We start from the raw sequence: 27,971 nt of genomic DNA on the forward strand, positions 1-27,971 counted from the left end.
TGGGATTGGATTTGCATCTTTTATTAGAGTTTAGGCATCCGCGACAACTAGTTTTTCTGGGGGCTAAACTGAGAAGCGCATGCGCCCCGAACAATCGCAACCGCGTTTCGTAGTACAGTCAGGCCCTGAGTGTGTACTATAGAATATATTTCCTTTTATTATATAGACACGAGTGTTTTACTGGAAAATATACCACTCGTAAAATTCATAAAATCTACATCCGGGAGCCGAGTGGTTTATTTTCCATAGTCTCACACGTGAGTTTATCGATGACGTAATTTTGGTAATTTCCCTCTATTATTTTAGCGATGTCATTTTGTCTATATAACAAAAAGAACATTACACGGCGGCTTGAAGATATGAATTTTATTTTCTCGTGGCATAAACAATATTTTACTCACTCGCTGCGCTCGTTCGTAAAATATTGTTTTGGCACTCGAAAGTAAAATTCATATCTTCGCGCCACCGTGTAATATCCTCTATGTATTTCAACGGTCGTTTACGTCTTTTTCTTTCTCTTCGCTCAATACGTGCTGTTCTTGTAAAATAATTCTCAGCCCCTTACAGCTCGCCTTTTGCTCCGTCCTACTTATCTACAGCAAAACTAATAGAATTTATTTAACGAATACGCGCTAAGGAAAAACGTAAAACTTAAAAGATAACTTCAAAGTTAATGCTTAACCTGTCAACTTCAGTGACCGTATATCATGCTAAAAGTGGTGTCCGGGGCGCTTACTTGACTTTCTGAAGCGAAGCCAAAGAGGATCGGTAATTTCAAGATGGGTACTACATTGAACTCGGGCGATAATGCGCTCCGGTAATCACATCATTCACACTGCGAGTTGGAATAAATAAGGACGAGTAAAGTTTTCAAGGCCAACAAAACTGAAAAAGCCCCAGAAATGTGTGTAATTGAAGTCTAAAACATAAAAAATGCACATTTGTTTCAAATTACAAAAAATTCGTTTTTTTTATCTTCCTTATTTTATGTTAATTTGAGTCTGAGCCTGGAAATTCGCGTGTAAAACTGTACGACACGTAGTCTTCTTTATCCTTTATTCTGTTAAAAAAATCTCCCTTACCTTTTCCAGGAACCAACTGGGATTTGATCCGGAGTTATCATGTAATATTCTGACTTGCCTGAGTTTACCAAGATCCGGTAACATCAGAGTGTTATTTTCATTTCTTCAAGAAAGAAAATGAAATGCACTATGCTTATTATTCACTGACTAGGATTAAATACAGCATTTCATTAAATAGTGCAACAATTTAACACTTTCTTAGGATCATTAAATGGTTAGGTTCAAGATACTCATATCATTTCTTCAAGGTAGCAATTTAATTGGAAGCACCACATTTAAGAAGTCGTGCCAAATATGAAAAAAACATGTGGCCTTTAGATTCTAAGACGAGGACGAGAATTTCTCAGTTCGAAATGGTGGGTGGGCGCACGCGTGAACCAGCGTCATTTTGGCGGGAAAACGTGGTAGTCCTTGTCATTCGACTAAGCGTTCAGTGAAAATGTTGTGGTAGCGGAAACAAGGAGTATCAAATATTTTTATTAACAGTATTTTTCATTTTACGATTCTGAGAGGGTTAAATCTCCCTCACTAATAAAAAAACCTTGTTAACTTTTCTGGTTAAAAACAAAAGAAGTTAAATAAAGATTTCCGGGTTGTCTATTTTTTGAGAGTACGCGAAAAACAATTTAAGCGAAATCTGGTCCTCATAGTTGTCCTTGTCATCGTCCTCGAATTTAAGGGTCTATAATATAATGCCAAAAATAAGGGCCGGCCGGAAAACCTTGGTAAACGCCCCCTAGTTTAACAACTCCTGTTTGCCTTTTGCGTCATAAAGAGGGCCAGTGGTCCTGATTTTCAGCGTACCCTTTCCAGTGCATGGGGGGTACATGAAAGATTTGTGATCTAGCCTATTTAAATAAGAATAACATAAACAACGTTGAAAGCTTTTAAGTTCTTTGAGCTTGTCACCCACTCTTTCTCCGACCCAAGCCGAGCATGTGTGAATGACTAACCGAACTTATTCGGGCCTTCCCGAGTCTAATCAAGCCCAACCCTGCGTGACAGGCGTCAGTTTATGGATTATTTTTATAAGGCGCGCGAAGTGCGCGAGGGAAACACGAACGCCTCGCGCGCGTGCGTCCTCGGAATTTCCCCCCTTCGCCCTAAAAATAAGCGGCGCTAACCAAACCCAGAGAATGATGTGGCTAATCTTTCTTCATGGGAATAACTTACTTGTACAAGATATGAACGAGTACTTACTTTCCTCTTGAAAAATGTTTAGTGTCCAATTTTCTGAATCCCGAGTCTCCCTTCTCTCCATATAATGTGATGTAGACATTAGCGTCTGTGTCAGCTCCATCCATGTCTCCAGTTAAAGAGCTAATAGTATAGTTGGTGCCTGAAGACACGTCAGATGAGGTTAAATGACGTAACAATATACCATATACGGTCAAACTCCGCTTTACGGACACCACGATATTACGGACAGTTTGCTTTGTCCCTGGGGAAAGATAGCTCTTACGACCTCTCCTGAGGTTGAAGCCGTGAAGTGACCCCCCACGCCAAGGACATGTTTAAAAAAACATTCATGAAAAAGGACGATACATAGGCAAATTAAGGCCTTCTTGGGTTTTATCAGTCTTATTCACACCCCTTGGTGAGATGATATCCCTAATGAAATTTCTCGTCAACTGTATTTTGCGTCTGTATTTCTCACTTGGGTTTCGTGGTTGACACTGGCTCTTAATCGAAAAATGAGCCTTCAGAAATTTCCAAGGATGACCGAAAAAGGATACAATGCGTATATCTTGCGATTCTGTTTCAAATATACACTGGCGTTCTAAGCACGTAAAATACAACTAAATACTGTACGTACTAGACACTACGGCCCACAACTTTGCACGTGCATCTTATTGATTTATCAACATTTCTTTGCCATCACTGCAGGACACGACGTGAAAATGTCTAATTTCACGTTTTATCGAGGACGTAAACAAACGCAGACGAACTTTTTTCCTCTATGAATTTGCCTACTGAGCGACTTGCAATAATCGCGAAAAAGCTTGAAATAATGCGAATTGATTTTTGCTAAAAAGCGACGTTTTGACCGCTGTCGCAGTCGTGGTTTCTTAAACTTAAGGCAATGACGCGTGGGGGGAAAAACATACTTTAGGTCACCGTACTTGACCCTTCGGTAGTCGTTGCTTAAAGTCCCTATCCACCCGTTTAGTACGGGCACCCCGTATTAAATACGGACACTTTCTATGGCCCCCTCGGTGTCCGTATTAACGAGGTTTGACTGACGTGACAAAAAGGCTTGGAAAGTATTGCCCATATTTTCTGAAGCTTCCAAAACGAAATGACGCGATCGAAACATTGGATTTTCCATTCTCCACATAAATGGTAAGAGCCCAGTGTCTTTTCTTGTAGCTACAGAAATTTGATCACGCACAAGGTTATGTTAAAACCAGACGAGTTAAGACAAGAACAAAGATAAGATACGGAATAAAAGAAGCAACTTCAGCACAACATGAAAAAAGCTCATCGCCTCATTTGTTCATTTTGTCGTGTTTCGTATTGGCTAAGACGTATTGGTGAAATAACGTGAACATAAATATTTTTTCTTATTTCTCACGACAGTTATGTTCTACCTACCTAGACCAAAGAAATACACCATATTTGTAGAATTACCGCCACAGTTTTCTTTGTCATTTCCTGTGCACGGCATGTTACAGTTTGCCTCATCCGCTTTGCCATATTTGCCATATCTGTGCCCGCAGTAACATGTGTCAGAGTTCTGAAGTCCAAAGTACGAATAGCCCTTCTCCTCTAATGCGCATGATCGTACGCAGTCTTCTTGTGACACAGATTTCACTATGGCTCTGTCAGGCAGATCATGTCGGACGCTCTCATCCTTGTAACAACCGACTTTTTGGAAAAGTAAGAGCACATCTTGCTTCTTTTCTTCTGGTATGTTTTCTGTTAGAAAGAATGTATCTAGTTTGTCACTTGGGACCATCTGCAAACCCTACTAAAAGTAATAGTGGTGTATTGTATTGTCTCTCAAGAGAAAATTAAATAAACGAATAACGGTTAGAGAACTCGAATCTCCTATATAGGCCAAATTAGTCCTATGTAGGAGATTTATAATTCCTCGTATATAATTTTAGCAATAAAATGGCGAGAAATTCAAATCATGTTTAGATATCTTTCTAGGCTTTCACGCAAGCGCCTTGAAAATAAAAATCATTATTTACCAAAACATTATTTTTTCACTTTTTCAAATCTTGACATTTTTGCGAGGAAAATGAAGTCACATATTTGGCGCAAAATTGTGGCTTTTTCATTATGGGATATCCAGAGAGCGTTTCTAAAAAGCTGTTTCACAGGGATTTCGAAGCTGAAAAAAAATAAACGTTTTAAAACATAACATTGTTGTCGCTTAAATAACGCTTAAATGGATTCTTTATGGAATAAAGATCATGTGTGTGTTCGCTCTCTTTACTATTATATTATCCCTGTTCATGAGTAGAAAAAAAGAAGAAAACGACAAAAAACAACAGCAACAATAATGACAAAAAAGAAAGAAACTTAGGCTATTTTCAGTGCAAACGAAGTTAATGTAAAATGAACCAAAAGCTCACCAATGATGCTGAGAGAACTGGCATTTTTCTGATAACCTTCGCTGCCAGTCTTGAGTTCGGGTTTGGGGATTTTTGCTCTCTTAACGACTGGATTTTCAGCGTCTGGCTTGGACACTTGAAATTAAAAAAGAGAAAAAGAAATCAAAATTTTAGATACAATAGTAATGTATTTAGATTGTCAGAGCGTCTGGGAACGTGGCCACATCTACAAATCGCGACTTACTTTAAGTATACCACTTATGCATTGTTCTTAATCCAAGAAATACGCGTACATAAACCTTAATTCTTATCGATTTCTTTATGCAAAATAACCTATTATTTATTATTTGGCGTTTCCCATTCAACCAAAACGTCTGGTTTAAATTTTCGGGCAACTTCCAGAAGCGAAAGGAACAGCATTTTCCAAAATTTCCAAAAAGGAGGACAACCTCGCGAGTTATACCCAACTTTTTGAAAAATTTTTCCCGGAAGTTTTCTTTCCATTTCATTTTGCTCCCGGAATTTCTAGAATTTTCGGTGAAATGGTTCGTATTTCGGAAATTAAACAGTTTCTGGAATTTCTGGAAACTCCTTCGTGAAATTTTTGAACCATTTGCCGCTGCTTGTCCTGCTTCCAAATTTTCGAAAGTTTTGGTTGAGTGTAAATCGCCCAGTAATATCCGTCAGTTGCTGCGGCCAAATATCATTTGTTAGTAAAATCCTACTAGCGGTCTATTATCAATGCTGCGTTCTGATTGGTTGAGCTACTACTAGGCTATATGGTATAGCCCACTAGTAGCGAAAAGCGCGGGCTTTTTGGCGGCAAATAAGGGTTAAAGTCTGGCTTTAACTAGCTGAATTTTTTTTATTCTCGATATTTTTGACCAACCAGTTGGATTTTACTAAAACAATTATTCCTCTCGCCGTCATGGCCTCCGAGTCAATAACCCATTCGGCCCGCGGCCTCATGGGCTATTGACTCAGAGCCCATTCGGGCTCGAGGAATAATTATTAATTATATCGCACGATGTGCCCATACTTTCTCAGAACTTGCCATCGAGTTACTTCCATCGCTGCCAAAAGGCGAGAGACGACATGCCCCATTCACACCAAAGCTTAAACACGTTTAATAGCTGTTTAGTTCAACATGGTTTAAAATTGTTTTCCTCATAAACGCTGCTTACTGACTTAAGGCTATTCCAAATCATGTGCAAATTACAGAGAATGTTAAAGTTTGTTTGAATCCTGTATATATGTATGTACTCCAATTTTCCATTTACGTTTTCCAATTTTTTTAAACCTGGCTTTATAAAACATGTTTAATTGGTGTAAATGGGGCACTAATTGTGATAATCAATCACACATCCTGACATATAAAAAGGATTTTTTTGAAAAGCAGTGGGTTACCTTGACAGTTTCGCCCAGTAAAATCTGATGTACATTTACACCTATATCCATCTAGTCTCTTGCTGTCACGAATGCACTTAGCTCCATTCTCACACGGTTGAGGTTCACACTTGTTTCCTACAAGTGATATTTAATTTCGTTTACTCTATAAAACGTATAGAGACAACAAACTAAACAAACAAAAACACAGCCTGCGAATATAACCGTCTCTCCTCGTTTCTCGCTGCTAGGGACCAGGGACGACCGAATGTTTCCAAATACGCCAGAAGTGTCTCAGATGTTTTTCTCTATTCTTTAGAGGCCTGTTTGGTCAATTCAGAGTTGCACTAAAAACTATTTATCTGTTCGGATGTCTTAGGGGAACTTTGGTCGCAACGAAAGTTTTAGGTGTTTTTTTCGTCTCATCCGAAAGTGTTAGCTACCCTTATGGGTCCGGGCGAAAGTTCGAGGACATGGAGTAGCCTTGCTTTCATACAAAATTGTGGGGAACGTTTTGTCTTTATTCCGAAAGTTTTAGGAGGCCTTTTTTTAAACAATAATCGCAATATCTTGATATTAAAATGTGAAAACACAACCTCCAAAAATCGCAGTTAAGCTATTAGAAAACCTCTGAATATTTTAGACGAATGGAACGGTTATCCTGAAATTTTTAGCCTTTCTCAAGCTTTAGAAATTTCTAGGCAATATTTGCTCTCTCGAACAGATATTTTACAGAATATAGTCATTGGGTGCCCCTGAGGGACGTTTTGCAGGAGAGACTACGAAATGTTTTAAGCGGCAAGGAAGGAGGAGGGAGGGCTGTATTCGCAGGCTAAGAAAAAGTCAAAAGATGGACGCTTAAGTTAGGATATTTTGTATGCCTTTCAATGTCGGATTCTCACCTGAATAGGACTCAGAACCTAGAAAAATAAGTGAGATAATAATGGTATCAAATGACGTGATTTACATAATTACCATTTTAAATGTGAACAATTATTTATCTACCCTCAATCAGTCGTTACAGTTAAAGCATGATTATCATAAAAAGTGGTTAAATGTTTATTGCATATCATTGCTAAATGTGCCGATGTGAAATCTACAAATTGACGATGATTTACACAAAGATAAAAGCCTTACAAGTCAGCATGTCTAACAAAGACATCTACAACGATATGTTAGAGATAGAGCAGAGCCCTTATGACTGTTACACCTTACTAGTTTAGCTACAGATCAGCGGAAATCGTACATTTAAAGATTACTGAGATAATCATTATTGGTAATAAATTTTAATTACCAATTAATTTTTGATTACTGAATAATTTTAGAATACTGTTCTGTTTAATTTTGTCAAACTTAGTGAAGGAACAAGATTTTTAGTTGCCCCTCCAACGAGCGCATCATTTCCGAGCCCAAGTAACAAAGTATAGGGATAATAGACCACTTTAGCTTGTCTCTTTTGTTTTCCTATTTCAGACCACGTGATGGCACCCAGAAAACTGTGTCTTTCAAGTTTTGTCTTATGCACATGCATCCACGTGCATATGTATGCATAATTAATCAAAAGACAAAAGGCAAAAGGCAAATTCCCTGAAGAACATCACGTGGTCTGAAACCAAACGTCAAGCTAAAAAGGTCTATTAAGGGCCTGTTTACATGGAGGTGGGGGACCCCAGGTAGGTGAGGTAACCCGCTTAGGTGGGGTAACCCGCCTGTCCATATAATCTCTCATTTTAATTTGATCACGTTTACGTGATACGTGGGGTGACCCACCACATGTTACTTCATTTATCTGGGGTCCCCCACCTCCATGTAAACAAGCCGTTAGACCCCATCCACAAGAATCCGCATATTTTTGAAACTGCATATTTTTTTTTACACGAATAGGCCACGGGTGAATGAGCTGATTCACCGGCTTCATGTGGACGGAAGGCTGATTCGCGTAGAAAAAATGCCTTTCCAAAAAAATCCGGATTCGTGTTGACGGGGCCTCTGACGCATTCGCCACTTTAAATACAAGAACGGAACTGGAGCCGAAATGTATCCCGCAATTGTTTCTGGGATCGTTACGGGGGACGCGTTGATCAGCTATTGGCCAATTTTTTCCCTGTTCCAAGTAACAGTCCCAGAAGTCTTTGCCAACGTTAACTCGGTCCAGTTTCCTACTACTTTAGTCAGCCCCGATCATACTTGGTCTGATTCTTACCCTGAATCTCATCATCGGCTTCTTCATCCTTATCATATTTACCAGCATTGTGAGAAAAGGAAACGGCACTTGCTGTAAGAGAATTACAAACTGCTCGTAAGTAAAGTAAACAGGAACTTATGTCTAGTTGCATTATTGATGCTTGAATTTTCCTTGTAATAATGTAGTATACTTGCTTCCTTCATATTCATGAAGAACTTCAAAATAACTTACAATCCAAGTCTTGTTCGTCCCAGTCTCCCGACCCTGATCCAAAACCAGAATCTTGTTCGTCATCCAGGGAAATTTTCGCTGTGAATCAAATATCATCAATAAATGAATAAACGAATAAAATTAACGTAACGGAAATAGGTAGTTTTATTCCTCAATGTCGTTAATGTATTACCCGAGCTGTATATTCGGATGGGTGAAAAAATAATTTTAATTCAGTTCTGAACATACCATCATATTTACCCTGTAGTAAGAAAAGCAACTACCTAGCAGATACAATTAAAAAGTTATTAATGAAAAGTAAATTATACTGTTCAGTTTATTTACTATTGGCAGGGTCAAAAGAAATAAGAAATTAGAAACATTGAAAATTGAACATAACAATCGTATCTCTCTTGGCTGTAGGTTTCTTGGAAGAAGTCGGGAAGCTGTTATTGACTGACGAGCAGGTTTCGTTTGTAGTGAAAGGTGACGTACAGTGTGACTGTGGGGTATACCTGTAATGGGTAGCCTGTGGCACAACTTTGATATGACTGAAGTACAAGTTTACTAGATGAAAAGCGGCAATCATTACCTTTGACTGGACAACTCTTGAGGTTTCCAATCTGTTGCTCATCCAGAGCCTTGTCGTAAATCTGCAAACAGGAAATTTTGCCAGCGAACCTTCTATCATCCCCATCCCTTGCACCGATTCTGATTGGATACTGGGTGGCAAGTTTGATCTGACCGATGTTGCGACTCTTCACCATCTTGCCATTGTGCCACAGCTGTGCTACACCAGTCGTGTTGTCGTATGTTGCACCAACCTGATTCCACTCGTTCAGCTGCAAAAATGAAACACAAGTATCTTAAAACATCAATTTAGCCAAGCCTAAAAGCGGAGCTCTTTCTACATTCTAAGCTGGCCATTCACTAGAATCAACAGACTATAAAACAGTATGGCTCAGTAAACCACTAAGTGTGCCATCCTCCCCTGACTTCAGGCGCATTTGTGTCATTTGTCATTCAAGATCTACCCGGGGATGTTAGTTATTCACTCCCTTGAGGATTTTCAGGAATAATTTACATCACTATGTGGTGGACTTCGCTAGACTGCTTACGGGCTCAAATGGCTGTCTGGAAGTTTACAATCAATGACGTTATCAGTTGTTAGGTAAATGTGAAATGAGGCGGACACTAGTGGAAGTAACTGTCTGAGATTTGTTACGGATGGCCAGAAGTCCTTTTACGACCTACAGAGTCCGTTTAAGTAACTGTGACATGTGGTACATGGTTAATAATAAATCTATTAGTTATAATGCGCAAATTACATGTGCACATGGTTTCTCGCCCTTATCCGACAACAAAGGAAAGTGTATCTACGGCAAAGGTGGCACTCCTTCTCTGTTGTTTTAAGAACCTAAGTGTTGGTTCCACGTGGAATCGAGCCCAGTCCTATTGCCTTACAGTTCCGTACCCTGCAATTAATTGACTTTGCCAGTCGGCGGTAAAGGATTTAGTATGTGACCACTGACAGTTACTCTAAACAGAGCTGTCAAAAGAATGGTCTGACAAAAACTGGAACAATCTGATTGGTCATACACACCAGTAAAAAATATCGAATATATATATCGAAAATATCGTATGACAAATCACAGGCCGCATAGGAAATTTTTCACTAGTGAAAAAGCTGTACCGGTTTTCCCACCTTGCAGACATAAGTTCAGTCAATGAATTTATTACGAGTCAAGAAAACGAAAAGAACAAAAAAGAAAACTTGACAGAATGTTACTATGCTTAAACAACTGTTGAGGTCGAGGAAGGTTCAAGACTTCACAAGAAGAAATTCCCTCGAAGGAGACGAACGCATGTATCAGCGACTTTATTACTACGGTTCGAAAGAAGGACGAGATCGTAACATTTACCCCCCCCTCCCCTTTTTAGGGTGGGTCTGTCGTAAATACTCCAGTAAATAATACCAATTTCAGCAGTGAAGCGCACGTACCAACTCGGCGGTATGGCCAGTACCTTACGTTCGCGCACAACCAATCACCTCGGCAATGGTAGCCATGGACAGCTGTTTCCTCATTAGGACCAATCGGCATGGCATAGCCCCAGGCGAGAGGTCTCACTCGCGATCATCGACCCCGGCGTTTACTACCGAGGCGAGTGCAAAAGCACTCCTCTAAGTGACAGCTCCACCGTACACAACCTACCACTTGGGATCGATGATCCCGAGAGAGACCTCTTGCCTGGGGCTATGTTATGCTGATGATGAGTCCCAATAAGGACGAAACAGCTGTCCATGGCTGCCATTGCCGGGGTGATATGGTTGTGCGCATGCGTAAGGTACTAGCCATACCAGGGAGTTTGTGCGTGCGTGAAGCGCTGAAATGAATACCGTTGTAAGTCACCTTAAAATGATTACACCATACAGTATCAAAGTTTAATGCATAATAATATCGAAACAGAAAAGCGACCACAAACCTGTAAAACTCTTGAAGCGATTGGTTTATGGAAAATTCCGTTGCGGTGTACAAATCTTACAAATAGCTCCGTTGATTCAAACTGCCACAAGTGTACACCCCAGCCGTCTGTTTTGTAGTTCAATATGGGCCCCCCACTCCCGCTGGGGTAAATGTTTGCTAAAATAGTCATGGAGTTCTGTGTATCGAGCTTGCCGTCATTTGGAATTTCAACAAAGGAATCAGCTGTTCCTTTAAATTCGTACGCGCCACCGTCATCATCTGATAAGCAAGAAAACATATTACATTTAGTTGGTAAACGGCTTAACTGATTCAATAAGCACCGACGACCGACGAAACGTGACGGCATCTTCACTCAGAGAAGTCGTCTTTTTTTTTTCCCGAATAAATACGATGTGTTTTCATAACGGCGCATTGGTTTTATGTTATGCTTTAGTAATGTTGAGACTGTATTTCAGTCAATTTTTCGCAAGTTTCTTTATAGGTTTACGCAGAATTTATTCACGTACAGATGTACGTAATCTAATTACCGACATTTGTTCATTGCTTGCGGCGGATTTGATTTTGTGGGTGATAAATTGAAACTTTATTGAAAGCTACATTTTCTTCGATAAAAAAACAAGCTCTTTTGTACTCAATTTAGTTCCCAGAACGCTGAAAATCGCACTTTAGGGTTTTGAAATTTCAAAATGAGAAAGGGCAATCGGCCCCTTGTTGCTGCAGTCGGTTACTGTATACAAACCTGCTTCAATTTGTATTGAAACCACTGAGCTGTAGGAGCGCAAAGTAATAAAAACTTCCTCGGATTGTTACAGAAGTACGGTGTTAAGTAAAAGAGATCATTTTCTTTCAGGGATAAGACAGTGATGTGAGTGTCTGTTCGGCAAATGTACATACAAACTGGGCTGTACAATGAACGAGATTTTCAAATACTGTCTACGGATTATTCGAATGCAGTATGAATAATTTCGAGCTCATTCTACAGCCAGAATTCTACCCTAGTAATGTTTAAACTGGATGAGCTGCATTAAAAAAGCGACGACTTTTAAAGGAAGTACCACAACAACAGGACAGAAAGTAACAAGCCTATTCAAAGCCTACATAGCGACGTAAGTAAGTCAAAATATCGTTCCAAATAAAAACGAAACAAATAAGTCAATTCCAAGAGACAACACCTGTGCAAAGTTTCAGAAATTTTCACGTTACGGCACTTGGCAATAGTGTGTTTTTGACCAATAACATACTGCAGGGGGGGGAGGGGGAGGTACTCAACAAAGTTTATAAGGGTAGGATATGAATAAACCACAATACCGGGACGTTTTTTGCGACTTTTTTACTGCAATAAAATGCATCTGTTTAGTGTTAGCCCTTTTGGGCCTTTGAACAAACTGAAATGACAGATTTCCCTACCCTTTTAGAGAGATCTTAACTCGTGAAATCCCTACCCTTTCATATACCTGAAGCCTGAAAAAGGTACCCCGTATGGTCCATTAAAGGGAGCACCCTTTGGACTACGTACTACAATCAGCCAATAAGCTCCCAGAATTTTACAAAAGCGCGCTAAGTTTGAATATCAAGGTTGATTAACATACAAGTTGATTATCCTCTTAGTCTTACCATTAGGTCCTGTTGAAAGATCTACGTTGCTAAGCACTCCGTTTTCGTTGTTAGGACCGGCGTCTTTACCGCCAAAGGCTTTGTTTAGTGGATACAAACCAACTGGCTTGGGTATAGCTAAAAGGGAAAAAGAAACAAATGTTAATAACGGAGAGCAAGAATTTTAATAAAGGCCTCTGTTATTGAGCTTTCTACGTCAACATCCCGCGTGTTCGGGAGATCTTGGGTTCGAATACCGTAGAGGACTTAAGATTTTTTTCCTTTCTCCATCGCTCGTGACATGCTGTTTATCCTATCTACGAAAAGATTTCGATCTTTAATGAACTTCTTTCCTTTCCATACTTTGACAAAGACACTTTTCACAGTCTTCATGTTGTAGTAACGTGCAGTAAAGTATTTTCTGGCTAGTAAGATCAGGTCACTCGTTGGGGATTTGATAAGCGTATTGCCCGCCTCTAACCCGACATATGCGTAGTAAGGCTTAGTCTGTCAAACAAACCTTCTTCCTGCGATGAAGGTCCCGGACCGGTTCTTCCATCTAAATAATGAAAATATGAATTGAAATCAATATCGCTACTTTCCTTTGTAAGTTGAAAAAATCCAAGTTTATCTGTTTTTGTTAGGATATAACTATATTCTCGGTTAATCTCATTAAGAGATAAATTATAAAATACGACAATGTATTAGCTATTTACAATTAAAAAGTTATCACACACACGAACTATTAAAAACTATTTACAAAGTCGAGTAAGAGAACGACTCGTAGATGCTAAAGTAATCATTCACTTGCTAATAGTTTTATAATAGCTTCTAAGTCAGATGACTTAAACTGTAACCTGTTTTAGATAAGGTTTGGCAACCATTTACTTTGGCATCAACAGATCAGGCAGAAGTTTCCTGTAAAAATACTCCCAGTATCACTGAGTGCTGCAATTTGCCTAATTATCATTATCTTACAATGTTTTCTTCAAAACTATCTCATTTAGCACTATTCAACATTTTCATTCTACTCAAAATTAGGGAGTTTAGACAAGGGTATTTTTAAGCGACGTAAGTCAACCGGAAGAGAGGTCTTTTCACTTTAAATACACCCTGACGCTACCAACCTTTGTATAGCTAAGTGTCTACTCTCATCGAGACAAATTTACCCGAAAATCTAGGCAAAACCAAGGTAAATCCACTGCCCAAGAATGCAAAACGTTTACCTCCAATCGACGTGCGTCGCTTAAAAAGCATATTTGCTGCATAGGACACAGTCAGCTTTGGGACCGCGCTGACCTGGACACTAGTTTTGCAACTTTGAAAAGCGTTTTTCCAAGAGCCATAATGTCCCATTATGGCTCTTGGTTTTTCTCAACCCGAAATCAAAGGTACGCGTCGGACACATCTAGAAATCCGCTTCACTCTTGCCCAGTTTCATTCGATCTTCGATATTTTACTGACAACCCGTTCCTGAGTATCCTTTTAATCATCCTATAATATTATTTTATCATATTTGGTTAAAAACAGTATAAATCGCGTATCTTGTGATATGCAAATCAGCTAAGAAATGGTATCTAATGCGCATGTGCAACAGCTGACGGTGTCCTTTGGGAACCTCACTGGGGACTTTACGATCCGATGACGCGACGGCAACGAAAACGTCAAAAACCAAAATAGATTTAGTAGGCAAAACAACAACTTTACATGTGCATCTCACTTTTTTGTACATTTCTTTGCCGTTTTTGCACGACTACGACGTGAAATTGCCTAATTTTAGTTATTTGGGAGGACATAAAGAGGCCACGACGAAGTGTTATTCTCTTTCTAAACTTGAATATGGTTCTTAGAAATTCAGCTCCGGGAGGGTTCGCTTACACCTGACAAAGTAAGTGAGTTGGAATAATCGCGATAAAGATTGAAAGAACGCAAATTCATTTTTGAAGCGACGTTTTCGCTGCCTTCGCGTCGTCGTATCGTAACGTCCCTACTGTTGTGGTCTACCTGCCAACCAGTTTGAGTGATGTAACAAGAGAGTGCACATGACCCTTCTATACAAAGCACACCACCTCACCTGGTAACCGCCAACTCAAATGAACTCTTTTGATTGGTCCCTCAAAGTGCCCACTGGGAAGCTCTACTGCCACAGATACACAGTCTGCCAGTTTGTCCGCTTTCTGATATGCTTCCATGTAATAATACTTGCCTTTCTTCAGGTGGATACGCTCAGACTTTTGTTCTGGGAATCTACAATGTTAAAGAAGTGATTTTTACACACAGTCATTCATTGTTTTTCTAACGATGAATGTCTGATCTTTGTTTTTTTGTGACGTATGTTGGAAACGAGTTAGGGAGCCCAACGGTAAATAGCTACCAGTCACTAATAACCGTATTGTAGTAATGGTTCCTCAAGGCCAATAGACATCTTCCCCTAAAGAAGACCGGCCGTTGACTGAGCAGTCGAAACGTAGCGATCTATATTAGAGAGACTATCGCTAGACAAACGACGAACAAGGATGGATAATCGTATCTACGACTTTCACGTTCCTCATAATGCAATTTGTTTTCCCCATAAAATGTTGCCGTTCGCTTTTCATTTTCTCAAGGGACGATTGTAGGCTAGCCCCAAGAGAAATTGAGAACAAAGCTTATGCAAAATTTTGTGGGGGAAATACATTGCATTATGAGGAGAGTGAAAGTCGCTAATGGTCTCTTTATTGAACTGTTTACTCTAAGTTACCGAAAACTTAGAAGCTCATGTTGTATCATAGTGCCTTGGGCAAACTACTGAAAATAAAATTTTTTACCTTTCGTCCATTACTGATCTTACAAGTCGATTAGAACTTGAAAAAGTCAGGCTATCTTTTTCAAATTGTGTCATCGTGCCTTAGACGATGATGAAAATAATCTTTTTATTTTGTCTTCATTTCATTTTTGTTCTTGAAAACTGCTTCTTTGATGTTGCAAGTGCTGTTTCCGAGAGACAAAAATACTCGCCTATATTATTAAACTAGAAATACGTGTATCGCAGAACCTCGAGGTTTCTCATGACGGCACCTCTATCAAGGAATTTTTTCTCCTTAGGAGAGAGGCTTCGGTATATAGATACGCACAGCAAATACAGATCATTGTGGAAGTGTTTGTCACAAGGTTTATTTTAATGGACGTCCTTAATGTTTTAGCTTATACTGAAAGTATCTGCTGGTAATCTATTTTATTTCACTACTATCCATTAGCGGCGTAAGCTTTGATCAAATTCGCTGTACTTGAAAAAACAGCTCTTTCAATTTACGTTGTCGGAAATCTACTCTTCCAGATCGTATATCAGTTGGGATAATTTCATAAAAAAAATAATGATAAAAAAGAATTTTCACTCTCAGCAATAAAGCAACTACCATGGGCGCCAGAGACTTTTCATGCGCGGTTCTCGGTTTCGGTTTAAGTCTCTTTTTCTCGCGGCTTCGGCCGGCTGAAAATGTGTCGGCCTGCGGCCGAACCCGAAGCATCTCCGCCGCACTAGCACGCGAGAAAATACTTTTGGTATCCAGGGTATGAAGCAACTCTTCAGTTATGACAAAGGGTAGACTTTTGTTACATTCTTATACCGTTCTATGGCATTGAAAACTGCCAAGGCATGGCCGAATTACAAAGGATTAACAACTCCAAACATGACCTTGCGGCTTCATCCTGTTTTGTCGGTATAGGCTTGAGGCCACAAAATCCAACAATGTTAATTGAAATAGCTGTGTACAAAGAACTCACATCTAAGTAAGAAATGGATTGAATTGTTAATTGAAGTGAAAGCTAATCCCGGTATGAATCAAAATTAGGGCTAAGAATATTGCTGGTGATGGGGGGCATTATTTCAGGGATCGGAAAAAAGGATCTTTCGATCTTATCCTCTAATTACGCCATTTCTGCCCTTGCTTCGGCTTCACTTTCCAACATTTTAAAAATCTAATCAACCCATAAACAGAAAAAGCCTATGGATTTCCAGTGAAAGTCTTTTTAAAGGCTATTGTTCCATAATTAATTCTTTTTGTAATTATCGTCTTGATAATTATCACCGTATCGATGGACGTATATGTACATCTTTTCTTTCTAACGATCCATCGTCAATATCCTCCACTGAAAATGTCTCTCTCATTTCGAACTCCGACTATCAAGATCTTGCTTTTATATAACATTATTAGCCTGACTTAGCATTATTTGACACTTTTCCTTTTCACTATAAATGTATTTTCGTATTTTATATTGTACTCAGTGTTATCAGTTCGTATCTTCATTTTCAAGTAAACATTTGTTTTAAGAAAAGCATGTTTGTCACCTTTAAAATGTATGTCCATATTTAAGCGCAAAGATATAGGTTAGCATCTTATTAATCACTTTTTTTTATCGTTAGTACATTTTGTGTTGGCTTCATGATAATTAATGGTCTTTGACGCCTGTCAAGTATATCTGTTTTTTAGACAGAAGACAGAAAAAGGAAAGTAAATATTATTTGTCCTGATTTTCGTGAGAACATAGAAATCTCACGTATGCATGGAGCAACCTTACTCGTGTAAAGATGATTCAGTTCTTACGTACAAAAGTGAAAGTCGATGGAGTAGAAAAACCGATGCGTCACAGAAGGAGAAATCGATCCACATGAGTGCACGACCAAACCAGAAAGGCAAAACGTATTTTCCAGCGATAACCAAAACGACCTCCCGTGAAAAAAAGAACAAAACAGACGAGCTTTACTACAGGCGAGCGGACCAAAACAAACGCAGACCTTTACACCGTGTTGTGTCTTCGTTTAGTCTCCCTCAGATAAAAGTAAAACAAGAATCATCGAGGGTCTGCCAAAGATGGCTTTCTCATAGTAATCTTTGTACATCTACGAGGGAAAGTTCACTTTTGGATAACAAAACATCTTCACTACACTCATTAAGGACGAAAAAAATCAACTCCGTACTTCAAGAAGACACAAAAACGCCAAACTTTGCGACCGATTTGTCGTCCACTCAGAATCTCTTGAAGTCACTACGAATCATTAACTTTGAAATAAGCGGAGACGAAAAGAGAATGTCAAAAGTTCAAAAGGAGGAAAGCCTGAGAATTGGCCGTATGGAATTAATTCCAAGACGCGCACGAAAACCCAAGGAAAATACGGTTAAGCTAATCAGTCCAAGAGCTGAACTGCAAGTCACATATCCAACCCTTAAACTCACGCCCATCGATCAATGCACATTTTTTTCATCACCATCCCCAAGTTTGAGCATGGGGTCTTTAGATTCAATCATATACGGACCTCTTACTTTAACACAGCCTCCTCCAGATGTAACGTCGTCTTGTTCACCTTCAGAAAACGAATCCACATCACCTTCAACTCCTCACGATCTTAGTAACTAAAGACACAGAACTTTGGTCTATGGGTCTCAAATTATATCAAGAACGAAGGTGGACAACGTTATAGTTCTACTGAGCCGCTTCGAAGTGTTTTTGAAGAACAGAGGAGACTGTTTTATTCTTGCTTTGAAGAAAAAAATGCTAAAACGGAATACATTACTATGCCTGAGTTTTCATACACATTTTTTTTTAAGTGAAAAAGGAGACTGATCTTTTGAGCAAACGATTCTCACGTACTACTTTTTGCTTGGATTCTGAATCTCAGGCGGCATAAGAGGAAATTCATACATTTCGCAATCGGGGTTGATCCTTTTGTGTTATTTGACAGAGCTTCAAAATTCTACAACTGATGATTTAATGCTGCATGGTAAGTGCGGTGCAAACGCTTGACCACATGCTACACAATTGACTCGAATTCTACGTGACAACTTAACGAAAAAAAAACGAACATACAGTCGGGATGAAAATATCTATCGAAAACGACCAAACTCAGTAATATTTTGCCATGTAATTAATCTTTGTTTATCGTTTACAAAAAGGGATAAAGTTTTGCGCTGCTGCTTGATATGCAAATCATGGCTAACGTTGAGTTGAGTAGACTTCTATGCATAAACAAAAATCATAACGAAATCGGAAGCCACTCAGTTAATTAGCCTAAACTCAATTAGGGAACCTAAAAGTTTTTAGGTGATTTAGCCTACATCAATTACAGTTTCCCCGCGCACTTTTGTCATGGCCATTCACTAACATGGACGTCAGGGAGGAACGCTTTAAATATTAAACTGACTGTCTCTCACTGGAAACGACCCTAAACAGACTAACAGTGAGTGAGAAATGTGTAAATTTTGATTAGCAAACTATGGCATTGAAGAAAATATACAGTTTAATCGTCGCTTAAAAATTCGTTTTACTTAAAATAAAATAATACAGGCAAGACCGACAAAGGAAGAAACTTTTAGCTAGGGATCAACGTGTCAAAATAAAACTATACCGGTCAGATTTACTTTGTGCAAACACCCAAAACTAACAAAGCCTGACTGTTATTTCCATAATCACACTCAAATGTATATAATTTCATTCCAGTAAAAATGATTAAATTGCATTGACGCACACTGGTGTATTTACTTGAGAATAATTTTTTTCTATCAGTTTTTTCCTTCATCGTTTCAATTTGTCAGTGTCTGTGAGACAAACACCACCTGCTTCATTCAATATGTTTGTTAAGGACAAAAAAAGGTATTTGTAGTCGCCTCGATTTAGGCAATAACACAAACTTCCATTTCCTTTTCCTTTGAACAAGAAATATCTCAATTTTAAACTATTTCTCCCATACTTCAGTGTTCGGATTCCGACCAAAAACCATCAAGTGTCATTTCATTAGATCCTTTTTCCCTTGATTGATAATTAACAGTGCACAGGGTGCAAAGAAAGTCAGTTGAAAAGGTTGCTCTAAGGGCACGTTTTAGCTAGCATTGAGGATTGACCACAGTTCTATAATTTGAATCTCTCCCTTCCCATCCCCCCCCCCCCAAAAAAAAAAAAAAAAAAAAAAAAAATCAATTGCTTGTTGGGCAAGTTAAGAGCAGAATTCATTAGCCCGATAGCAAAATCTACTAGCCCCGGCATAACAGACACGACTTTCTTTGCCCACTGGTGTGCAGCGAAAAACTACTGCCGCCGGCCTTCATAGACTGGGCTAAAAAGCCTTTCACAAGGGGACGCAGCCGGTAGACAATGGGATTAGTTTATTTGCCGTAGTGTGATAGAAAGGTTGTTGCTAGTGCTTTATATACAATGGGCGAAAAAGGTTTTCAGTTATGAAAATTTTTCTACTCTTGCAAAAATAGTATTTCGGATTAAGATAATCTTCTTGTGTTCTGTCTTTAAAAGAGATCAGCCTTCTACGTACGCATACACTGTATGTAAACGCTAAGGGGAACCTTCCGAAAAGCGAAAAAGTCGTTTCCACAAAACTAAATAAATAAGCGAGTGATGGAAACGATGATGATAACAATGGCAATAAACTTTTGCCAGGAAATATGTGAAAATAAAATCAAAGTCAACATGAGAAACGGACAGGAAAAATATTTACCAAGTTAAAAGGGTTAAAAGAGTAGGAGCGGGTTCAAAAATGTCGTAAGTTGGAATGACAGGTTGGCAGTAGTCGGAACACTTGAGTCACAACTCAGAAGGAGGGCTTGGAAGATTAGATGGATTAGATTAGATGATTTCAGGCTCTCTTAACATCAGTTAGAAACATAATATTGGTAAAGTATTTTCTAGCTGAGGAGTGTTCTCGGTCTACACAATAAATCGAAAAGTCCACCACGGGCTTAGAACTAGTGAAGTCACGATGATGATGATGATGGTTATTGTGGTTTTAGTGTCTTCACAGTAATTTCAAGGAGTTATAATAACTCCTCTAGTGGGGCTAATTTAACTCCTTACAGTGGAGTTATTTTTTTGGGGGAATTATTTTAAAGAACTCTTTTTCAGGAGTAAAAGTGACCCAAGATATTGAGGAGTCAAAATAACCCCCAAAAAGGAGTTATCCTGTACCTAAAATTTTTACTCCACTTTCAGAGTTAAATTAACTCCAAAAAGAGTAAAAACAACACATGTAAGGAGTAAAAATAACCCCATTTCGGAGTTATTTTAACTCCAGACTGAGAGTAAAAAAAACCTCCTTTTCAGGAGTAAAAATGACCCCAAATTCAGAGTTAAATTAGGAGTTAAAGTAACTCCCACAAAAGGGGTTATCCTGTACCTAAAATTTTTAGCCCATTTTTGGAGATATAATAACTCCCTAAAAATTACGGTGTTGTTAATTGAGCCTATACCTTACTATCGACGCGTATATTTGAGTTTGATTTTACAACCCCAACCCAAAGACTAATAAAAAAAGTGATTTATACATCCCGCCTTAGTTTGAAGCATTATTTAACCCTTTAAGCCCCAATATCCACATACAAATTCTCCAAAATGATTTCTATACATTTCTTTAAAGGATGAGTTGACAGAATTTGATAAAGATCAAAGCATTTTCCCTTATGCGATCATTGTTAATTCTCATAACCTTACCTCTTAACATTGTATGGACATTATTAGGAGAAAATTGATGTCGGTCACTATTGGGACTTACAGGGTTAAGGGTACATAAATCAGAACCTCTGGAGTGAGGTGACTTGACCTGTGAACCATTAAAGATTCAAGGTCATTAAATCACGACTTAAGAAAACAGTGGTGTTTCGGAAACCTTTACAGGTTAATAGCTCATAGTTTTGCTAATGCTTCCATAAAGCCAAAAAGCGGGCTAAAAGCTCATTGTTTTATGGGATTCTGGCTTAGACCTCCGGCTTTTGACAGATAACATTCGATGAAATGGAAAGCCGTTGGTATAAAATCTGGAACTGTTTTTATGCGAAGCATTGGGAGTTTAGATAGCTGGTAAATGGTTTCAGTTCTAGTAACGGTAACCGAGGTCGAGAAAACAAAACGTTAAAGGATGGAAGATTAAAATAATAGAATTCAGCAGTTATCCAAAGCACTTTTTGTGTGCACTTGTTTAGTCCATTACTCGCCGAATTTTCTAATGGATTTTTTTTATAGAACTCTTAGAGAAGTTTGAACTACATGGGGCTAATCACATGCGCCTTGGTGTACTTTTTAAAATCGATTTAATTGGGTGGACTTCAGTAGTAAAGCCGTCAGAATAAATGAAAATTATGACAAATTTCGAAGCAACGGACTCAAGCAACCTAGCAAAGCTGCAAGCTTCAAACAAAAATGGACGCAAATACAGTAGCAGCCAAAATCACTTATTACAATTTAACTGCATGGTGCACCGACCACCCTTTTATGGCACAAATCGTTACGTGTTTTGTAAATTTAGTGTGAAATAGAACGAAACATACTGTATGGAAATAAAGAACTAGATTCTTCACCCCATACGAAAATGTCGAAGGACTGATTTAAAAGGCTGGGAGACAGAAAAAGCAACGGTGCCGAGGATATGTCTCTTACTCTGCGCAATTTATTCTACTTTTTAATTCGTGCAACAAAAACTTTTGCGGGACAAATTTCTCCAGGAGCATGTCCTACGAAGTTCAACGCTGTCCTTTTTTGACCAAGTTGTGAAGGAAAAATTTGTCAAAGGCGGGGCACCATGAATCTTCGTGTGTGCGATTGTTCAACGTTTCTGTGCAACAAGTCTAGGTCGGGGTGATGAGTTGTACCAATCAGAAGCAAAAAAACGACTCTTTCCTTTGTGTTCGTCCAGTAACGACATTCGTTACGTGGGCGGACATTGTGATTTTTGCCCTGCAAAATGCCTGCTAGATATCGTTGTTACATATCCCTTCGAGTGTTCTACACACGATTTTGCACCTGGAAAATGCAGGGTTTATTCTAGTAATTAGCCAATGAGGGTCAAATGGTCCCCCTTCTGTAATTTTAGGAGACCCTTTTTCAAGAAAGGGAGTCCCCCAAAAGGTATTTGAACTTATTGGTACAAACTGTTCCATGAGAAAACGAATGCTTATTGACGCTTTGCCGCCATTTTGGAACATTCTGGGCAACTGAAAATGCCTGGGCTCAAGTTACTGCAGAATCCCGGATGTTTGTCTGGTGAAATAATGACTCAAACGAAGAAGAGAAAAGCAATTGAGACAGTAAGAGGCTATGAAAGTTCAAAGTAAGTTTATACAGCGGCCGTCAAATCAGTGTTGTTGTCAGTGATGTTTTTGAATACTTTATTTCAAAAAAGAGTGGTTATCCTTGGGTCTATTTTTTTGCGCCCTGTTTGACGCGGCAACATAAATTTTATGCGGCATTTTTTTCCAAATTGCGGAAATCCCGCAAGGCCGCGCTCTAGAATAAACCCTGATAATGTACTTATTACATGTCTATTTGATTTTATCCCCGCTAGACGAAACTGTTACATAGACTGTTCACAGTCGCCTATTCTTTCGTAAGATCGTCATGATCGAGCGCGTACCGGTACGGGCGGCCATCTCGGTTTCACATGTACTAAGGGGGGGGGGGGGGGGGGCGTCGGGATTTATAGCAGTGGGGGGAGGGAGGCCAGAAAAATTCCTCCTACAAAACCGTTCACAGCCCCCTAAGTAGATTTGACACTCACCCCCAGGGTAGACTTGGAACTTGAAACCAAGACGGCTACGTTTAACACAAAGCGCTCGATCTTGACGATCTTACAATAAAATAGGGAACTGTGAACACTCTACTGTGACATGTCCCTGCTCCATGAGTGTACTACACGTAATTTCCCCTTTTCTCTTTTAAAACGAGACAGAATTCATCAGATTAAAGACTTACTTTAGCCATTCATTGTGAGCGGTCCAACCATTTATTGCCACAACTTTCTTCAGGCTCTTCTCTGTCTCGTCAGAACTAAGCCATAATTCTCCAGTTGTGTCGGCCGCCAGGAAAAACCTCAAAGAAAAAAGTTAATCTTAGTCTCAAAGGTAACCTTAATTTCGCGATTTAAATGAAAAAATTTGATATAAGGGCATTAAATTTCGCTATTTAAGCGTTCTCAACTTCATTTTATTTTTCAGAAAGTCTGAACTTTTAATTTTTAGACAAACAAGATAAACCGGAACAAGCAAATCGCATGTTATTTTTTTGCACGAATCTGGCGATTCAGAATGAATATGATATTTAGATTATCTACTCCATTTAAAATCTTTGCAAATTAACGTTTTTCACAACAGAAGATTCAAAATGGAATTTACTGAACTAGTAAAATGCCGTTTAATAATGTGGGTATTTGTCGATAAATATCCTGTATATGTTTTCATTACATGTCAGTCATTTTTTTCTGCGATTTAAATTTTCTATATGGGAATGAAATTTCGCGTGTTTAAATTTAGCGCATATTTTAGTCGTGGTTCTCTAATTTCGCGATTTTTTTTTAAAATGACCAAAAGCGCGAAAATATACCTGTAGAGACCACTTTCTGGTGCCTTGAAAAAGCCTCTGATCCTTGAACCATAATTGTCATCAACATTGTGAGGAGCATCAAACTTGTCCAATACCTCAATGCTTGAGGGATTATTCGGGAAGTTGGGATTGGAGGTGAGATCCATAATTTTATAGCCAGGGATGTCTTGCCATAATTCACGGATTACACCAGCGAACGGGTCACCTAGAAGGAAAAAAAAGAGTTGAAGGGTGAACTGTAAGTATGAGGTTGAGGGCTTTCCCGCTTCAGAGTCGAGGACGAGAACGACTACGGGACGAGGAGACACACCCGTATCAAGGTACACGTACCCGCATTACTTAGTATTGAGAAAATCACGTCCACGCTGTCGTCCTCGTCTTAAAACCTAAAGGTCTCACTCGTGAATAATAAAAGAAAATTGGCTTTTAACCTCTCTTAATTTCAAAAAAAAAAAATAAATAAATAAATAAAAAATAAATAATCACACCTGCACCATGGATCTTCTTTGCACTGGGCTTTTCAGTTTTACTTATTAGTGAGAAACATATCAAGTATGCGTTCTCAGCATTGCGCTATACAGCTGTTAATCTTGATCTACTAACACAAGGCAAAAGAGGCCGACTAGAAAGGTTTTTAGTCTGCCATCTTCGTATCTGGAGCAAAAAGCTGACATTTGGCAACGCCACCACTGGTTTCCCCGCGAAATGATATCTGAGCAACGACTGTATAAATACCACACTAATGGCGTGTTACTACTCAGACTTCGGAAGTGCTTCTGATTGGTCATGCAGAGAGAGAAATTTTCTTCAAAGAGCAATACCCAGATGTGTGTAGTGCCACGTCATCAGTATGGAATTTCTGCAATCGTTTCTCAGACGTCATTTCGCCGGGAAATGAGTGGCGGATTCGCGAAATGTCGGCTTTTTTATGGCCTGTTTCTAGATTGTGCGGCAAAGGTTGCCATCTTCTGTTACCGACGTTGCTACAGCTGTACTTTTGAATTACTAGAAACATTTTTGCAAACGTTACCGCAGTTACCGTCAAGTAGTTTTTTCGTTCAAAAACGAAGAAGTCAATACAAAAACAACGAGTGCAAACATTCCTTTTTCCACTTCTCTTCCTTTCTTTCCCTTCGCCTTTTCTAGTTTTCCTTTCCTCTGCTTCGTTAGTGTGATTTTTGGGCAAAGCGGAAACAAAAATCCTGCCCTTTTGGCACCTTTCTACTCAAATGGCTGCAAATTTCTCTAGGTACGTTTTCAAAAGTCCGGCTTGATAGAGGGATATACCGCCTACTGTATTTTGTGCCACAAAAATTACAGCTTTTCATGATAAAGGTCTTCTGAAGTCCTCAGGCATCCCTTTGGTTTAGCTCTGTTCTGTTAAACAAGGCAAGTACTTCAACAGACCAATTCCAAACTTACCGGGCAACCTCCATTGTAGTATTTCTTTTGTGATAGGTCTCATAAAGCGACCGCTGGGCAGACGAACTCCAGCTGAGAGAGAGTCAGTGGACTCGGTGCCTTTCTGTAATCCAACAACGTAATAATATTTACCAGCCTCTAAAATTACAGACCTGGAGCTTTGGCCGGCGTACCTACAGATAACATAAAAGTCATTGAAAACCCACTCTGACTATTCTTAGGTGAGTCATAAGGGTGAGTCATGTGGCGAGAAGAACAGACAACCGTTGGACAGCCTGCATTACGTTTCGCACACAAGAAAGAGATGGAGGGACGACTTGGGTAGTTTCATAAATAGCCGGCAACGTGTCGCGCAAAACGTGGACCAGTGGAGGTCAATGGGTAGGGCCTACGTCCAACCAAAGACATTCAACGGCTAAAACTGAGCTGAACTGAGTCATAAGATTATTGAGAATCAGGCGCAATGTGCAAGAATTTTTCACACCTATCAGTGATTATTGGTCTTGAGCAGGTTTTAGAAAGACGCTTGAAAAACGTAGCTCAAAATTAAATCAGTAATGCTCGGTCAATAGGAAAGAATCAAGGGCTTGCAAAACATTTTAAGTTTTACTGATCCCGCTTTGATGCCAGGATGTGAAAAGAATGTGCTAGTCAGATCATAAAAAAAAACCTCTTAGTCTGTTCACATTTTGGAAATGGCTGTTACTTTTGAATCGTGATTAACTACTGAAATGTGATAGTCATTTTAAAATTTTGAATAAGAAAACGTCTATTTAAAATTTGCAGTCTATATTAATAACATCCATTTGAATTTTTTGTTTGTATTTCATTTAAATGCAGCGAGATGATGATGATGATGATAATAATAATAATAATAATAATAATAATAATAATAATAATAATAATAATAATAATAATAATAACAATTATACTACTACATGAGAAATTTCTGCAATTTGATTGGCTTAGAGCAGTGATATTTCAGTATTTCTGCTCTTGGGGTGATCTTTTGGGACTATCTATTTATTATTATTACGTATTATTATTGATATAGGTAATAGCATGATTGGTAGTGATATTCGTCATAAATACCACTTGTGATATTTCAAAAATTGTCTCAAATTTCACTCGCCTGACGGCTCGTGAAATTACGCATAACAATTTTGAAATTTCGCCCGTTCACTTTTCACTTTCACTTTTACGCCAAATATCCTCGCCGTAAGGCGAGTGAAATTTGAGACAATTTTGAAATATCACAAGTGGTATTTATGACGAATATCACTACCAATCATGCTATTACCTATATTTATAATAATACGTAATAATAATAAATAGATAGTCCCAAAAAATCACCCCAAGAGGCAGAGGACACGAGACGTCTCATTAGGCTTTGAACTGGAACAAGAGAAAGTCGATCCTGATTGGATCTCCTCCAACCCCACCAACCCCTCCCTTATTTTTTTCCACAATACCGCTTCTTCTTTCTTTTCTTGTAGAATGTCTTGAAATATCCAAAAATGAATGTAAGCCTGGTAAAACACAGCCCAAAAAGCCTCAGTGCCTTTAACTTTTCGGGTCGAATTTAAATTGCCATCAACAAGTTATTACTGTACATACTTGTTCCACTGATTATGACCAGTTGGCTGATCCAGGGAAATCATTTTGGTGAGATTTTGCTGGCTTTCTGTACTGCTCATCCACAACTCCCCGCTTTGTGAGCCAGACATATAGAAAGTGTAGTTACCGGTCTCCGGAGCAACGAAGTAGCCTTTCACCTTACTACCGTAATCTTTGTCAATGTCAAAAGGAGAGTCGAAGTTTTCAATAATCTCCACAAGTGAAGGGTCGTTAGGGTAGTAGGGATCGTCTTTGAGTTGACTGATTGATTTTCCGGCGAGCTCTTTCCAGACTTCACGTATAAGTCCTGGGTATGGCATCTCTGTTCAAAATGAGTCAGTTCGTTACAGCATTAGTTTAGTATAGTTTATCGATGTTTGTCAGATAATGTTATTACTTACATACAAGGAAAAGAAAAAACAAAACAAACAAAAAAAATTAAATTAACAACAACAACAAAACAAAAAACCTAATCAACAAACGAAGACGCACACACAAAAGTACGCTGACAGGAGAAGAAAAAAAAAAGGCTCCCAATTTACTTTCAACCCCTACAATTTCTAAAACCCTTGATATTTTGTCCTGTTACCCATTAAAGGAAAAAAAAAAAAAGTACTTTTTAGCGGTAGCACAATAACAGGTAACCCCGTAGTTTTCTTTTTGGCCTACAAATAAGGACAAATACTTAAATAATTTATTCAATTTTGAGAAGACAAGAGATTTACAATCAAACAATAAAAACAAAACAACAAAGTAAACATAAATAAAGAAATGAATAGAATAACTACAGTCCTAAAAACAAGAATAAAGAAAAGCAAAATACTACTCAACTTAAAGAATAAATACTTGAAATAAACATAACAGTAAGTTTAGACTTCCAACTGAATTGAGGCAACTAGTTGGAATTTGAAAAGCTTGGTCTAGGAGATGGCCTCGGGACCACCGAGAAAAAAAAATCCATCAAGCCGACAGGGCAGGCATCGAATTTGGGGCCTACGAATTGCATTCCAGCACTCTAAGCGCTCGGCCAAGCTGCCTCACAAAGGCATGATGTACTGGGATCAATGTTGTTTTT

The 27,971-nt window shown here is 38.8% G+C and overlaps 2 protein-coding genes across 2 annotated transcripts in view; one reads left to right on the forward strand and one right to left on the reverse strand.

Annotated features, from left to right (window-relative positions):
* Positions 1–27,971, reverse strand: part of LOC140934378 (uncharacterized) — an 81,908-nt gene that overhangs the window by 4,144 nt on the left and 49,793 nt on the right. Inside the window, exons 36-52 of the mRNA XM_073384012.1 lie at positions 26,897–27,218; positions 25,280–25,452; positions 23,858–24,062; positions 23,231–23,347; positions 14,580–14,752; positions 13,026–13,064; positions 12,527–12,643; positions 10,911–11,170; positions 9,019–9,268; positions 8,448–8,525; positions 8,235–8,306; positions 6,934–6,951; positions 6,053–6,169; positions 4,667–4,780; positions 3,678–4,001; positions 2,283–2,421; positions 1,083–1,185 (exon numbers count right to left, since the gene is read on the reverse strand). Coding sequence (XP_073240113.1) covers positions 1,083–1,185; positions 2,283–2,421; positions 3,678–4,001; positions 4,667–4,780; positions 6,053–6,169; positions 6,934–6,951; positions 8,235–8,306; positions 8,448–8,525; positions 9,019–9,268; positions 10,911–11,170; positions 12,527–12,643; positions 13,026–13,064; positions 14,580–14,752; positions 23,231–23,347; positions 23,858–24,062; positions 25,280–25,452; positions 26,897–27,218 — 2,621 coding nt within the window. The remainder of the gene's footprint in view (positions 1–1,082; positions 1,186–2,282; positions 2,422–3,677; positions 4,002–4,666; positions 4,781–6,052; positions 6,170–6,933; positions 6,952–8,234; positions 8,307–8,447; positions 8,526–9,018; positions 9,269–10,910; positions 11,171–12,526; positions 12,644–13,025; positions 13,065–14,579; positions 14,753–23,230; positions 23,348–23,857; positions 24,063–25,279; positions 25,453–26,896; positions 27,219–27,971) is intronic.
* On the forward strand, positions 16,982–18,029 carry LOC140935052 (uncharacterized). Its single transcript, XM_073384587.1, has one exon. It carries the CDS (start codon positions 17,048–17,050, stop codon positions 17,897–17,899), a length of 852 nt encoding a protein of 283 aa, XP_073240688.1. The 5' UTR covers positions 16,982–17,047; the 3' UTR covers positions 17,900–18,029.

This window comes from Porites lutea, chromosome 4 (assembly GCF_958299795.1).
Source record: "Porites lutea chromosome 4, jaPorLute2.1, whole genome shotgun sequence".
Taxonomy (NCBI): Eukaryota; Metazoa; Cnidaria; class Anthozoa; order Scleractinia; family Poritidae; genus Porites; species Porites lutea.